The 10,705-nt window shown below is 32.6% G+C and overlaps 2 protein-coding genes across 4 annotated transcripts; one reads left to right on the forward strand and one right to left on the reverse strand.

Annotated features, from left to right (window-relative positions):
* The first annotated feature begins 1,178 nt into the window (after positions 1 to 1,178).
* On the forward strand, positions 1,179 to 3,901 carry LOC118272372 (uncharacterized). Its single transcript, XM_035588822.2, has 3 exons — positions 1,179 to 1,439; positions 1,696 to 2,497; positions 2,620 to 3,901. Exons 1-3 carry the CDS (start codon positions 1,237 to 1,239, stop codon positions 2,845 to 2,847), a joined length of 1,233 nt encoding a protein of 410 aa, XP_035444715.2. The 5' UTR covers positions 1,179 to 1,236; the 3' UTR covers positions 2,848 to 3,901.
* LOC118272381 (phospholipid scramblase 1) lies at positions 3,138 to 10,705 on the reverse strand. 3 transcript variants are annotated; one of them, XM_035588834.2, is made up of 6 exons: positions 10,538 to 10,705; positions 9,779 to 10,106; positions 7,540 to 7,805; positions 6,824 to 7,048; positions 6,513 to 6,674; positions 3,138 to 5,568 (listed from the first exon to the last, which is right to left on the reverse strand). In XM_035588834.2, exons 2-6 carry the CDS (start codon positions 10,098 to 10,100, stop codon positions 5,509 to 5,511), a joined length of 1,035 nt encoding a protein of 344 aa, XP_035444727.2. In that variant the 5' UTR covers positions 10,101 to 10,106; positions 10,538 to 10,705; the 3' UTR covers positions 3,138 to 5,508. The 3 variants fall into 3 exon arrangements, with proteins under 3 accessions (XP_035444727.2, XP_035444737.2, XP_035444748.1); XM_035588844.2 differs by lacking the exon at positions 10,538 to 10,705 and adding an exon at positions 10,215 to 10,351; XM_035588855.2 differs by lacking the exons at positions 9,779 to 10,106; positions 10,538 to 10,705 and adding an exon at positions 8,086 to 8,364.

Here is a 10,705-nt window from a genome sequence, read left to right on the forward strand (position 1 = left end):
TAGGTAGTCCGCAGCTCAGGACGCCTAGCTGAGGTCACTACTCCAGAGATGATCGCTAAGATCCATTACACAATGTTGAACAACCGAAGAGTAGAAGTGAGAGGGTGTGATAGCTGTGGTGATAGTAGGTAGGCATCTCAGACGAACTTGTGCGCAATATCTTACACCTATATTTTGACATGAACAATCTCTCCGCACGATCGATGCCACGCTTACTGACTATTGATCCCATTTTCCCCAGGCTTGGCCCCTTGCTATTATTTGCTGTTTCCGAATTTGAAAAAGGCTCGGTGGAGAAAGACTGCTTCTACGAGGAGATCATGCTCGAAACCAATGCTTATTTGGGGTGCCTAAGTTGTAGTTTAAGGAAGGGATCGAAAAGTTTGAGAAACGCTGGATGAAATGCATTGAGCTAAATAGAAATTACGTTGCAAAACAAATCATATTTTTTTAAATAAAGTTGACTCCTTGTTTTATCAGAGGCAGATTAATTAAACCTAGAGAGCATCCTTGGCAAGCATTTCCTAAAGACGCCCTAAAGAAGTAGGCCATATAGGCGCCTTTAATTTTTTTTTTTGACGCAGCTACCACTCGGAGCAGATTAGCACGTGCATCTCGCGGTGCCCTTCAGCTGTAACCTGACCTGGAGTCTTGTGCACTTGCCTAGCTTGCCTAAGGCCAAAGGGATACGAAGGCGCTGGTAGAAAACTACGCTAAGCTGTGGCTTCAGACCAAAGAGTTAAGAGACTGAAGATTCAAACTTAAAATATATTTATTAAAAAACATAGAGGGGATTTAGTAAAAAGTTCTTTGAGGTTGCCTAGTATTTTTTTTTACTCTGTGCACTTTATTTTCGATATCCTTCAAATAATAATTAAAAATATTTCAAACAATTATTAACTTTTTTATTAAATATCTCTAATGGCAACAATTGCTATTTTTAAAATCAAATGTCACTTTAGAGTTTTTAGATTACATTTCTTTTTTCAAAATAAGGTAAAATTAAAATGAGTAGCAAAAATATAAAAGCTTTGTTTTGTTGTTTCCTGCAATGGAAGGTTAGACAATTCCCAACAAAGATTCTTAATAAAAGTTATTCTGAAATGAATTATCCTAAATGGGTCAACCGTATGAATTTATATTGATTTATTTATAATAGTGGGGAATTTTTCGAATAGTATGGTAACCCTGCAAGTGCAAAAATAAATGGCTGATGGCATTTGAAAGAAGTTCGTTATGTGTTATTTTCTGTGTGTAAAGTATTATTTAATTGTAACAGCCATTATTTCATTTACTATTGTTTACTTTATTAAACGTTTGTTTTCCGCTAAAATGTCTTTGAGTCATTCAGATGAATTAAGTGACGATGAAGTGTTTTTCGGAAAGCTGACTTTAAAAGAATTAAAGAAACATATATTATGGGATAAACAACAGAAAACGTAAGATACTTACACTCGATTCTTATACGTAACTACTTATTTAGTTTAATTAAATTACATGCGTTCAACATTTCAACATAACAAGACTGTCTCATAGTGTTTCAAAAGTTACTTACTACATGATGTACATCACTTTTTGTGTTCGGTTTATACTCCTTACCTTAAATAGCTAGCTGGGTTGCTTAACACTATTGTCAATCCTACAAGTTATTCAATGTTATAAACTCACCCTCATTACATCTGCTTTTCATTTTAGAATTCATCCTGCAACTGCAATAAATAGCCCGATTTGTCCTGATGATCTCAATGAAAGTTTAAAATTATTACAAGCTCATTCACAACCGAATTTACTAAACCACAAAGACACATCTAATTGTAATGAACTTGATGGATCTGGGTGGGATGTAAAAGCTGTTGATGACAGTTTTATTAAAATGGAAGATATGGTGGCAAAATTATGTGTATCACCAAAAAAGAGTGGAAATGCTGGGGAACTGAATAATACACTAGAAGTTATTGAATATATCTTAAATAATCCTCCTAGTAGTACTAAAGATAAGACTGACAAAGCTGAACTGAATAATAAATATACTTCAACTGAGAATGAAGTTAATAAATCTCCAACAAAAAACCACAAGGAAGACAAATGTAAAGAAGCATCTAAACCTCCAGAACCTCCTCAGAACACCCCTGTTAAAACTAATCATCAGATCCATAAACATACTGAAGGATATTCAACTCCAAGAGACATGAAACAAAAACCTATTTTTAAAACACCAGCCCAACCTACATCACTTAAAAAGCCTTCTGCTACTTCATTGAAGAAGACTCCTAGTCGATCTAATGCTTATCAGCATATTAGCAGTCCAGTTGCTTCATATATCAAAAACTGTCCTATAGTACCATTAGTTAAGGATGTCCATCCAAAAAAACCATTGCCTGGGACTTCATCTATTCCAAAAATTGTCAAGAACACTTTACCAGTAGCTAAACCAAGCAATAAGGAAAATGTGAACCTGCCATCAGTTGCATACAAGAGTGCTAAGAAAACCAGAGTGGTAAGTTGAAACAAAAAGAAAAAAGATTTATTCTTGTAAACATTATTATACTAACTAAAGTCTCCATTTTCATCACTATCATTGAAGTTACAATTTTCATCATAAGTTTTCTTTTTTTACAGATTGACATGCCAGATGATCAGAAACTGCCACAGAGTCAATGGGCAAAGAAAATAATGACCAGTTTACCAAGACCACTAGTTATGAAACATGATCACCGGGAGTTGAATTATGCGAAGAAAAAACTTATGCCTCAACAAGAAGACAGTTTTGCTGATCTCTCGTACCACCAGGCTGAAGTCTCTGTGTGCACACAGAAGTCTGCATTTAAGTCTAACAAAAATTTTTGAGTTGTGTTGACTTAGTCATGTCCTATTATTATACTATTGACTTAACATTATGATATGTATTTTATTATTAATTTCAAATTATACAGTGATGTTTTAATATAGTTTCTTGTTTTATTACACTATTCACAATGTTATGATTTGACTCAGTATCCATCTGAGGTATTTACATTTATCCATCTGAGGTAGCACAATCAGTAGTATCTACCGATTGTATAACTATTGAATCAACCAGGCGAAGTTACAAAGCTACCAAGGTTTGTTCAACTGGAAGAGTATTATAAAACGCACAATTATAGTAATTAACACTTTTATTTCATAAATGGTAATATCAAGTTCCTTGTATAAGTACATAATAAGAGTTGTAAAGGTGGTACAGCATGTGAGGCTGCATACAAAGAGAAGAGCATTGTATGCTCGAATTACAAACAATGTAATATTATTGGAAATTGTATAATATTTGTGCCAAGTCTCATTGTGCAGGATTGGTATTTACTATCCATAACATTATTAGGCAGAATAAATGCATTTATCTTAAGGTTATGTACTACATGTTAACATTGTATATCTTTAAATATGTACTAAAATAGTAAAGATTAGTTGAATAGAGCAGGCACGTCCTATGCGACATTTCTTATTACATATATTTGGCTCTTACTAAAGAGTATATTTTGCTTACGAGCCTTTAAATATATATAAAGCTACATATATTTTTTAAGATCTATACGTAAATAGTATACCAAATAGCATTTTTAAAAACAAATTCATAGTGTGTAATTGAAAATCCTGCATCAATATTTGAACTCATGCATACTGGGCTACTAAATTACACCAACAGTAATAAGTTACAAGTAAATAAATAATTGTTTGTTTTTTAACATTCCATTGACCAGTGTAGTTTTGTTAGGTCTATATCTGAACCCATATTACACACATGTATACATATTTGTGCGTGCCTGTAAATTTTAATTATCTTACGTTGCCGGCCATGTCTTTTACGTATAAAACAAGCCATTGAGACTTTGGTTACGAACATTTTACCAAAATTATATTATAGTTCTAGATAAATAAAAGCGTGTTAAAAAGGCTAGTAATTTTGTTGTCCAGTATGTAAAAGCACTCATCCAATTTCGTACTCATCTCTTTTATGACAAATACAGATAAATAAATGCGTCCTACGTCAAAGTACAATAGTAATTCGTTTAGCACCTGTATAAAAAGCAGAAGTTACACTTAATTTTATATAATTCTTAAAACTATTTCTAAGAAAAATGAACGCCGGTTAACACTAACATTCCGCAAAAATACACCTTTGACATTAAAAGTTACTATAAACTGTACTGTAGTACACTTCTTTATTATATTAATAATATCTAACAATGCAAGAAACTACAGTATAAAGCTTCACTTCGTATTGCAAAATACATTTGCAGGCACAACTTCATAAGTTTTATACACTGCTTGTCACAATATGGGGTTATTTGATTCCTAACAATGGGCTATACAATAGTGTAGACACGGTGCGTGCTTATCATGGCTTGACTCACATGAGTGGCCTATTATTCAACATATTAATTATACAGGACACTAGGAAGAACAACCCCTGCTTATTCATTGTTAGGAATATTACACATGACAAAAGGGACAAAAAAAACAACGTAAAATGCAATCCACAGCACAAATTGTAAAAGGACTAGAATAATAAAAGGAAGTTGCTGGAACATTGCATAACAGATACGTGAATAGAAATAGTTGCATTGTTTCAAAAAAGATAATGAGTTGCATAAATCATAAGTCATTTTGTAAAATATTAAAATTCTAACTAATTCATAAGATTCTCATTGTGTGATAAATATTTTCAATAAATCATTTACAAAGTTCTATTGTAATTATTGTCACATAAAACCACGCTTATGTTTCTATAAATTGGGCGAGCTGTCCTGCTTAACAATGGATTCATAACAATGATCCATACATCCACTAATTTGATTAGTGGACTTTATCTTCGACTAGCAGCATTCATACCAAAGAGACTAAGCTCACTACATGAGATAATGTATTCGAGATAGTTCTTGTGGTTGTATCTTCATAAGTGTGACATTATGTAGTTACTAGTTACGTATACAGAATAATAAAATTTGCATTAAAAAAAGATCACAATAACGTAAATAATCACTTTAAGCTTACATAACTATTTAGTGCGTCTATCTCTAACATAATACACACGAAATTATAATATTCTCATAACTTTTAAACACGCATGCTTTTAATATTAATATAAAAGAGTGGCGACGCAGAATTGGTATCGGTATTGGTATTTTCCAATTTCCAATATCATTTCTTATAGTGTACACATACACGTGTCTGTTTCACGCATATAAATTGATGGATGGACGGTTCATAAGACGAATCAACTCATGGAAGAATTATATTAAAAATAAAACAGCGCGCTATTTTAGTCAGATCTTGCGCAATCAGCCATACCAAACATCGGCATCGCCACAAACTAAAAGTACTATGTTAGTATAAGAGTTAGAGATTCTTTAACTCGTAACAATATAACCAAGTAAATAAGTAATCAAAAAATAAAAACAATTAAAAATATAGACATATCAAAATTTCACAGGTTATAATGGCGTCTTGCCAGAGTGCGCATCCTTACATTTACAGCATACCAGGACGGTCAGACTCCTGGTTTCCAGACTTCTCAAAGAACATGAAATCCTGAAAAAAACATTTTACTGAATAAGAAATCATTAAATGGTGAATTAATTGTAATGTTAATGACTCAACACCCTTTTTTGAGGGGGAAAATCATTGGATGAGACGAGAGGGAGTGTCATTCTTATTGACTAAAAACCACCCAATTCCTAATCTTGCTTCGAGCTGTAGTCATGGGAACCCGCTAGGTTGTGTGCAGCTCCAGAACTTGGGTTATGGATCATTAATAATATAAAATAACAAAGAAAGTGTGGCTGAAAGAAAAATGCCAATACTTTAAAAACTACTTCAATAACCTAACACACATCAATTACTGCCTAGGCCATCTGGTTGTTTTATCATTTGAATGACATGATAAATGTCTTTCACTATACACAAAGAAATTCAGAGCATTTGGCATACATAAGGTCTTTTATCAATCAATGTAGGTATGTTAGTTTATCAAGCCGCTTAAATCCATATAATAATGTAAACATTGTCAATGTACACAAAACTGCACTTTAGTCTAGTGCTTATTGATAAACCTCAGACAAAGCAAACTACACTCAATTGTTTTCTTGTTTAATTGTAGTTGTACCTTGCCATTAAGGCAAACAATTTTATTCAAAACCATAACATTAAACTAGATATCACCATATTTGATGACATGTTTGTACATTACACTATCATTAGCCAATTAACTTGAGGAAACTTGGTGATTAATGCTTGTTAAATATTGACGACACTATTATTATAATGGTATTAGCCACCTGACCCTGACTTCATACAACCTCAATCAATTAACTTGAAACTTTGATTAGTCACAAAGGTCTACCTTGTTTTTGAATCACTTATTATGTTTATTGGTAAATCCAGTATGAAGTTTTGTTCTGTATTTTTTCACGATATTACTAAGTCTAATTGTATTAAAAATTATTAACAAAACATAAAGAGAAGTATATACTTACAATGAGGAAGCAGGCTCCCAAAAGAACGGCCTTTATTTTGACATCCAGATCCATTGGGAAAGTAATTCCGAAGTAATCTGAATCGGTAAATGCCTCGCGTGCCAATCCGGACCATTGTTTCGTAATCTTGCCAACTTTAGTTTCGCCATCCTTGGAGTATACCTGAAATTGGAATGTAAAGGTTTTATTGTTTTTGTAGAAACAATTAGATAGATGATTAGACTAATCCATAAATTCATAACAGACTAATCTACGTAAAACTAAATTATTTTTATAATTTTCTCCCAATCCTGAATGTTTAAGGTACTTACATGAAATTCGACATCTCCACAAATGGAGAATGTGCAAAGCGGTCCCTTGATTCTTAGCACAACGTCGCCTGCTGCGTTTTTAATAACGTAACAGGGCTTGCAAATAGACCATTCCTGTTCAATGGAGCCAATCACAGTGCCTGGTGGAGCGGAGACCTCCATGCTTTGCAGCCAGCATGGACACCAGCACGAATCACAAGCCAGTGGACGATGGAGGTGAATGACCTGTTTATTTACAAATATTATGATTATTAATTATTGTGAAACTGTTATCTGAATCCTCCAAGCTGTCATGATTAATATCTAACACTCCAATAAAAAGGGCTGAAATCAATTAACATCACACATTTTATGCATATCTATTAATTTTGAACACAATAAATTCGTGCACTATTGAACTGGCACTAGAAACAGGTCGGAACATAACTAATAGTAGTCAAGGCCAGTCAGTAATTGTTATTTGAATTTAGCAAACCATGACGAGATAATTCTGACCTTGAGTCTTTTGCAGTAAAGAGAAATAAATAGTGTATGTTTGAGAGTTATCTCTTCAGTACGGCGGAGATAACACAGTAGGAAATTATTTAATAATTCTCTTTTGAACAAACATTGTTTTAATATTTTAGCTTTTATGTACATACTATGAAAAAAGTGTTATGTAAATTCTATTAAGTATGCAAAAATAACATGTTACTTGTGTAGTTGTGAAAAATTACCTCATTCCTGAAATTATCCATGATTTTCATGTCGAAAGGTCGCATAGGGCCACAGCAGTTTCTGGTACAGCAATCATTGTCTTCCACAGCATAGTAAACCTTTTGGCCAACACTATTTTTCACTGTGTACTTATTGTTGGTCTCAAAACCCACAAATGCCTCCAAAAGCTCAACTTTTTGATGTACCAGTAATCCATCAATCATAGAAAGGTATTCCAAACCTGGCGGACAGTTGCTGAGCCCTTGAGGTACTGTCATCCATCCACCTGGAGATAACAAATTGCAATGTAAGAAAATATTAGGGAGAATAGATAACAAATAGCCAATAAGCCAATAACCACATTTTTTACTGCATTGTTTGTCAAAGTCACAAGTGCAACTAAGCAATTAATAAACTATGTAAATTAGGTACCTGTTAGTTTTTTTTTTATAAATATTTTACAAACAACATATGACAAACATAAAAACATATATAGGTATTAGGGAAGAATTAACATAGATTAGTAAACACCCTCCACCAAACTACGATCTGTAGTAAAATAAAACCTTTTCTCCTCATCTGATAGAAACTTTTCATAACCACTTGTGGGAGATTTAAACAATTTTCTACAAATTCTATTCAAGCTTCTTTTAACACTAGAAACACTCAGTGTTTCGAAATAAACACTTTTATGGCGGATACTACCAACAGCTACACACTTCTTTTTGTTTGAATAATATTTGCTTTTCAACCACTTTATACACTTTTTACTATTCTTATTATCAGAATTATCTGAGAATAAATCTAAGTTGTTTTTGTTGTCTTTTGACATAGTGTAATGTAAGATATTTAGAAAAATATATTTAAGAAGTAATAACCACTTGCTCGGTACAATACCACTGAACATAATGCAGCCCCAACATTTTATCAATAGTCTTGTAGCAAAGGTATCATTGCACAAACAGTAAACACCCTTATCTGAGTAGAAGTCAACAACTTCTATGTGTAAAGAACAAATACGACATATCAAATACAACAATAAATGACAATATTAAGAAATTATTATTATTTATTGTCTTTATGTAATATTAGATGCTGTGTGTGTCCTTTATGAAATATATTATGTACTTACTCTTCAGATAAGTCTGTAATAAAGCTAAGCTTAGCTTATTAATGTCCCAAAACTTTGAATTCATAGAAAAAATTACAAAAAGTTATTTTAAGGAAATGTATGTGCCCCACCCATACAGATTATAAATACTGCAGTAAGTAATACATTTTTAAGTAGTTTGTTTGTTTACATGCACTAATCTCTAGATCTGCAAGTTTAAATGGAATAATTATTTTTGTGAATAGTCCTTTTATTAGGGAAGGCTATTGAGCATTGTAGCGATAAATAGGAGCCAAGCAGACGGTGAAATCATGTAGGAGTAGCTAGTATTATATATTACTGATAAAATAACTATATAATAACTTGTACAATGTACATACTAATTCATTACTACTACTATTACCAGCATTAAGATATTAATGTATTTTGTTATCTAAAACCTGGATTCATGCCAAATATGTTTTAGATAAATAATTAGGTATACCTACTTACTTTAGTACAATATAGTAAAGCAGTAATAACAGTGTTGAGTATTTTGAAAAGCTTTTATTTTTTAAGTGCCATATCAGAAATATTTAAGTGCATAGTAGTAGCTTCATTTAATATGTCGCATTCTTCACTTGCCTCTGATATTTTTTTTCTTTATAAGTGAATAAGTAGTAAGTATTAAATGAAGAACAGACAAATATGTAAATAGTGATAAATGCTTTACATAATATGGATTTATCACAATGTTTGTATAGAGCAGGGGTTCCCAACCTTTTCATGATCAAGAACCACTTTTTTGATTATTAAAATGAGTTGGGCCTCTTCAGCTTCTCCTCTCCTTTTACTGGTATAGAGGCTTTATTATTTCAATAAATTGTTGACTAATTCTCAAAAATATAAAACCTTGACAGACAGACAATAGTTCAGATTTTTTTGTGGTTTACATCAAGTTTCATAGTGATTGTGGTTTTAATAATTATATATTTATCAGTTGAAAGTATTTTTTTATGTATATAAATTAAATAATAAAGTTTTATGAAAATAACTACAACTACTAAATCTTATTTTAGTAAAGATAGTATAATGATGCGAGTCATAGATATAATGAAAGAAACTTTTAAGATTTCCGTGGATATTAATATTAGAGTAGTATATCTTACCTGGTGGCACTTGAGGACCAGGCTGTTGCACTACTGGTCCAGGTGGACCATATCCTGGCGCTACATGAGGGTAGCCTGGCTGAGGATATCCTGGTTGAGGATGAGGGTATCCCGGTTGGAAACCAGGTTGAAATCCAGGTTGGAACCCAGGCTGCATTCCTGGCAAAGGCTGGGCTCCAGGTGGAAGTTGGGGCCCAGGAGGTGGTGGGCCAGGGTATCCTCCTTGTGGATTCATGGGATAACTCTCTTTACCGTCAGGAGGCGGAGCGTAACCTTGAGACGGTGGGAAATTCGGAGAATAAGGTGTTTGTTTGTGCGACATTTTTATCTAAAAACAAAAATATTTTTTTAATTAAACTTACACATTCATATTACCTATATTTTATTTCTACATCACTAATTAATTCGAGTAATTCTTGTTAGTGCCCCTAATGACCTTTTTAATCAACTAATATTAGTTGTTGCGAATGCTATATTACGGCCGGTGCCGCGCCTATCATGAATCGGTGAATACTGTAAATGAAAAGCTATTCATATAATACTAGTCTAAATTAAGCTCTATGAAGCGAAACTGAAAATAGTAGCCAATAGAATAGTAAAGTTATAAAGCTAGCGCGATTTGCATTTTTTATGAAAAACGTCTCGTCTGTAATAATAATATATTAACTCGATGAAATATGATATAGGTTTGAAATGAATATGAATAAGAATGAAGATATGGCTACAAAAATATAATATTTAACAATAATTTCAACTTACTTTGGATTATTCAGAACAAATTGTTTATTTTTTGGCTTGATTTGTCACAAAAATTTGTGACCGATATCGTAAATGAGATGGCCATAGATTGTAGGTGTAGTCAAATACAGAATAAAAATAATTAAAATATTTCTGCATAAGTCACAAATCCTTATTTATTCTTAATTA

The sequence above is a fragment of the Spodoptera frugiperda genome, chromosome 15 (assembly GCF_023101765.2).
Source record: "Spodoptera frugiperda isolate SF20-4 chromosome 15, AGI-APGP_CSIRO_Sfru_2.0, whole genome shotgun sequence".
Lineage (NCBI taxonomy): Eukaryota > Metazoa > Arthropoda > Insecta > Lepidoptera > Noctuidae > Spodoptera > Spodoptera frugiperda.

What these genes read in the sequence shown, in the direction of transcription:
- LOC118272372 (XM_035588822.2), top strand. Translation starts at nt 1,237, where the DNA reads ATGTGTTATTTTCTGTGTGTAAAGTATTATTTAATTGTAACAGCCATT. An exon ending in TGGGATAAACAACAGAAAAC is followed by an intron (nt 1,440 to 1,695) that starts GTAAGATACTTA and finishes TTTTCATTTTAG; the next exon opens with AATTCATCCTGCAACTGCAA. An exon ending in GTGCTAAGAAAACCAGAGTG is followed by an intron (nt 2,498 to 2,619) that starts GTAAGTTGAAAC and finishes CTTTTTTTACAG; the next exon opens with ATTGACATGCCAGATGATCA.
- LOC118272381 (XM_035588834.2), bottom strand. Translation starts at nt 10,100, where the DNA reads ATGTCGCACAAACAAACACCTTATTCTCCGAATTTCCCACCGTCTCAA. An exon ending in TGGTCCTCAAGTGCCACCAG is followed by an intron (nt 7,806 to 9,778) that starts GTAAGATATACT and finishes TGTTATCTCCAG; the next exon opens with GTGGATGGATGACAGTACCT. An exon ending in GTGGAGATGTCGAATTTCAT is followed by an intron (nt 6,675 to 6,823) that starts GTAAGTACCTTA and finishes TTCCAATTTCAG; the next exon opens with GTATACTCCAAGGATGGCGA.